The 2,711-nt window shown below is 51.2% G+C and overlaps 1 protein-coding gene across 1 annotated transcript in view; it reads left to right on the top strand.

The window, feature by feature from the left end:
- Positions 1-554: 554 nt before the first annotated feature.
- Positions 555-2,711, top strand: part of LOC114072302 (ras-like protein family member 11A-like) — a gene marked incomplete at its 5' end in the record, with an annotated part of 5,353 nt that continues 3,196 nt past the window's right edge. Inside the window, one exon of the mRNA XM_027910215.1 lies at positions 555-637. Within this exon, the coding sequence (XP_027766016.1) occupies positions 555-637 (83 nt within the window). The remainder of the gene's footprint in view (positions 638-2,711) is intronic.

The following is a 2,711-nucleotide window of genomic DNA, read 5'->3' as shown; positions in this document are numbered from 1 at the left end:
GCTAAAATCATGCCAATCCCAAAGAGCACCTGGGTGGTTTGGATACACTCACTGTCCCAAACTAGAATGCTTTTCTTTTTTAAAGACACCCAGGAAAATGCAGTAGGAAACAGCTCCCTCCTCTTACAGACAACCCCTGGATATCTTGGTTTGAGATGAAATACAAGTGCAGTTCACATTTTATGAAGTGGATAATAGGGGGTGAACCCTGACTGGGATTTATGGCCTCACTTGGAGGATCTGATTCAGAACAAAGCCCCTACCCAGGCTCTCCATCCAAAACATCCCCCAGCAAACACAACCCCCGTCACTGAGCCAACAACCCCTGCAGGGCCACTCACTTCCCTCTAGGCAGCTCCACATCCTACAAACTCCTGCCTCCCAACAGCTCCATACCCTACAAACTCCTGCCTCCCAACAGCTCCATACCCTACAAACTCCTGCCTCCCAACAGCTCCATACCCTACAAACTCCTGCCTCCCAACACTTCCCTTTTGCCTTTCTGTGCTTTTCTCTGCTCCAGTCCCTGACTCACCACCCTCCTCTCCCTCCAGGTGCTCTGTACTCCAGGAAGTTCACCATCGATGGGGAGCAGATCTCTCTGCAGGTGCAGGACACTCCCTTTGTCTCACTGGAGGTAAAACATCTGCTCGGTGCTTTGCCACGCAGTTGGTGTCTCAGGGTTGTTCCATCTCCAAGTGACCCCACAAGGCAGCAGGAAAGCACCTGGGCCTGAACCCAGGCCTGGTGGGGGTACCTGAAGCCCCCTCAGAACGAGCCCTGCAGTGGTTAAATCAGGCTCCTCTAAGAGCAAGTCAGAATTAACCCAAACCTGTTTCAAACACATCAGTGCATCCCGAGATTAAACAGCAGCAAAATCACAACCTGGCTCGTTCCTGCCAACTCCTTGGGTGTTTTATTTCCTCTCAAATGGTTTCTGTCCCTGCATGGCAGAAAATTCAGCTGCCCAGAGGCCCAGCTGGCTCAGCTCAGACCTTGGGACACACCCAGAGTCTCTCTTATACAGGAAAGTGTTTCTTTCCAAGGGGAGAGGTCTCCCAGCAGGTGTCATTTCCAATGCTTTTCACTGCTTTCCTTGCCTTGCTTTTAATTAATTCTTTATTTTTAAGGTGTTGGCCTTTATCTACACCCCTGTTTCTATCAGTGGTTTAGATGTTCTGTTGGACTCGAGGCTCTTAGAGGTCTTTTCCAACATTAATGGTTCTGTGATATCCTAGATTTCGTAGTTCACTGGGAACTTGTCTCTAGGAATGTTTTTCCAAGGAGGATTTAAGATTAAGATGTCTTTCCTCGAAGATCTGCTTCACATGCAGAACAGGAGCATGAAAATGGGGTCAGAGCAGCAGGAAATGCAGTGAAATTTGGTTTTATATGAATAGTGGGAATCTCATGAGAGCAATAATTCCTATAGAACAGCTGAGATGTCGTGATAAAACCAGGTCTTCTCTTTCCACCACCAAGCCTAAACTTCTGGCTGTGGCCTTGCCCTCAGCCTAAACTCAGCCTTGGCCAAACACCACCTTGTCTGCTGCTCTTTCAGGCTGCCCTGCACAGCTCTGCACCCCTTGGTTGAGCTGCCCAGCCCCAGGGGGGCATTTCTGGGCTGTGGAACTGCCCCATCCCGGGCCTGCAGAGCTCCCCCCGCCTCAGTCCCCACTTCCAGCTTCTCCCACGAGTGGAAGCAGATGAAGTGGAAAGCTTTGATGAAGTTCCACACTCTGCTGCCTCCGGGGGACACAGAGGGAAGGGAGGAGCCCTCATTTGCTCTGGGCACTAAAAAGCAACCAAAAGCTGCTGTGGAAGTGCTGCAGATATTCAAGTGGGACTTCCCAGCACAAAGGCCCTTTGCCAGCTTGCCTGGCAGGAGCTGTGGGTGGGGACTGGGCACAGCTGGGCCTGCCTGTGACCCCTTCACACAGGAACCCCCTCTGGGTGCTGTCCCAGGGAGAAAGGAGGGAGTGGAATGATTGAATTTAATTGCCTCTTTCAGACCAGAGAGATGTCATTTTCTGGTTTTCCTCTTCTGATTCAGACTGTGCCCTATAGTTCAGTGACTGTACCCAGAGCTCCACTGAAGCCTTGCCAGCAGCTGAGGTTCCTCAGTCAGACACGACTTGACCTTAGTTAGGAAGGAGTTTCACTTGCTCTGTCCCAGTCAAAGGTGTCACTGTCCCAGCAGTTCCCACAGACACCCTCATCTCAGCTGGCTCTGTTTGCATCAAATGGGGCATCCCAGGCAACTGCGGGACTGTTCCCTAACAGGGCTGGTTAAGACGGAGAATAGGTTGGATTTCTGGTTAAAATCCTTAGGGAAGAGAGCTTCTTGCACTCTGCAGGCTGAGGACAGTGTTCCAGGAGGAAGTCCTGTGGAATCCCTTGGGATTCAAGCCACCAGAAACGTTAATGTTCAAGAGAGAGAGAAGCAAGCAGATGAGGGCTTTGCTGGCTGATTCAGCGCTGCTCTGCACATGCAAACGGCTGTGTGTGTGTTCAAAACCTATTCTGGAGCGGCGATTTCCATTTAAAAAGTAGCCCATTAGCCTTTGATTTTCCCGAATAAAGCATTCCTCCCGGGATTATCCATCCCTCTCCCTCCGGGTGGGCCCGGCTGGGGTAAGGGAGCCTTTGTGCTCATTAGGGCTCCCCGAACGGCCACCTCCCCCAAACCCTTTCCACCTCTCCCAAACCCT

The sequence above is a fragment of the Empidonax traillii genome, unplaced genomic scaffold (assembly GCF_003031625.1).
Source record: "Empidonax traillii isolate 1590-97213 ecotype Southwest subspecies unplaced genomic scaffold, ASM303162v1 scaffold2949:size16851, whole genome shotgun sequence".
Taxonomy (NCBI): domain Eukaryota; kingdom Metazoa; phylum Chordata; class Aves; order Passeriformes; family Tyrannidae; genus Empidonax; species Empidonax traillii.
The sequence above is the reverse complement of the archived record's forward strand: the minus strand, read 5'-3'. Positions and strand labels throughout refer to the sequence as shown.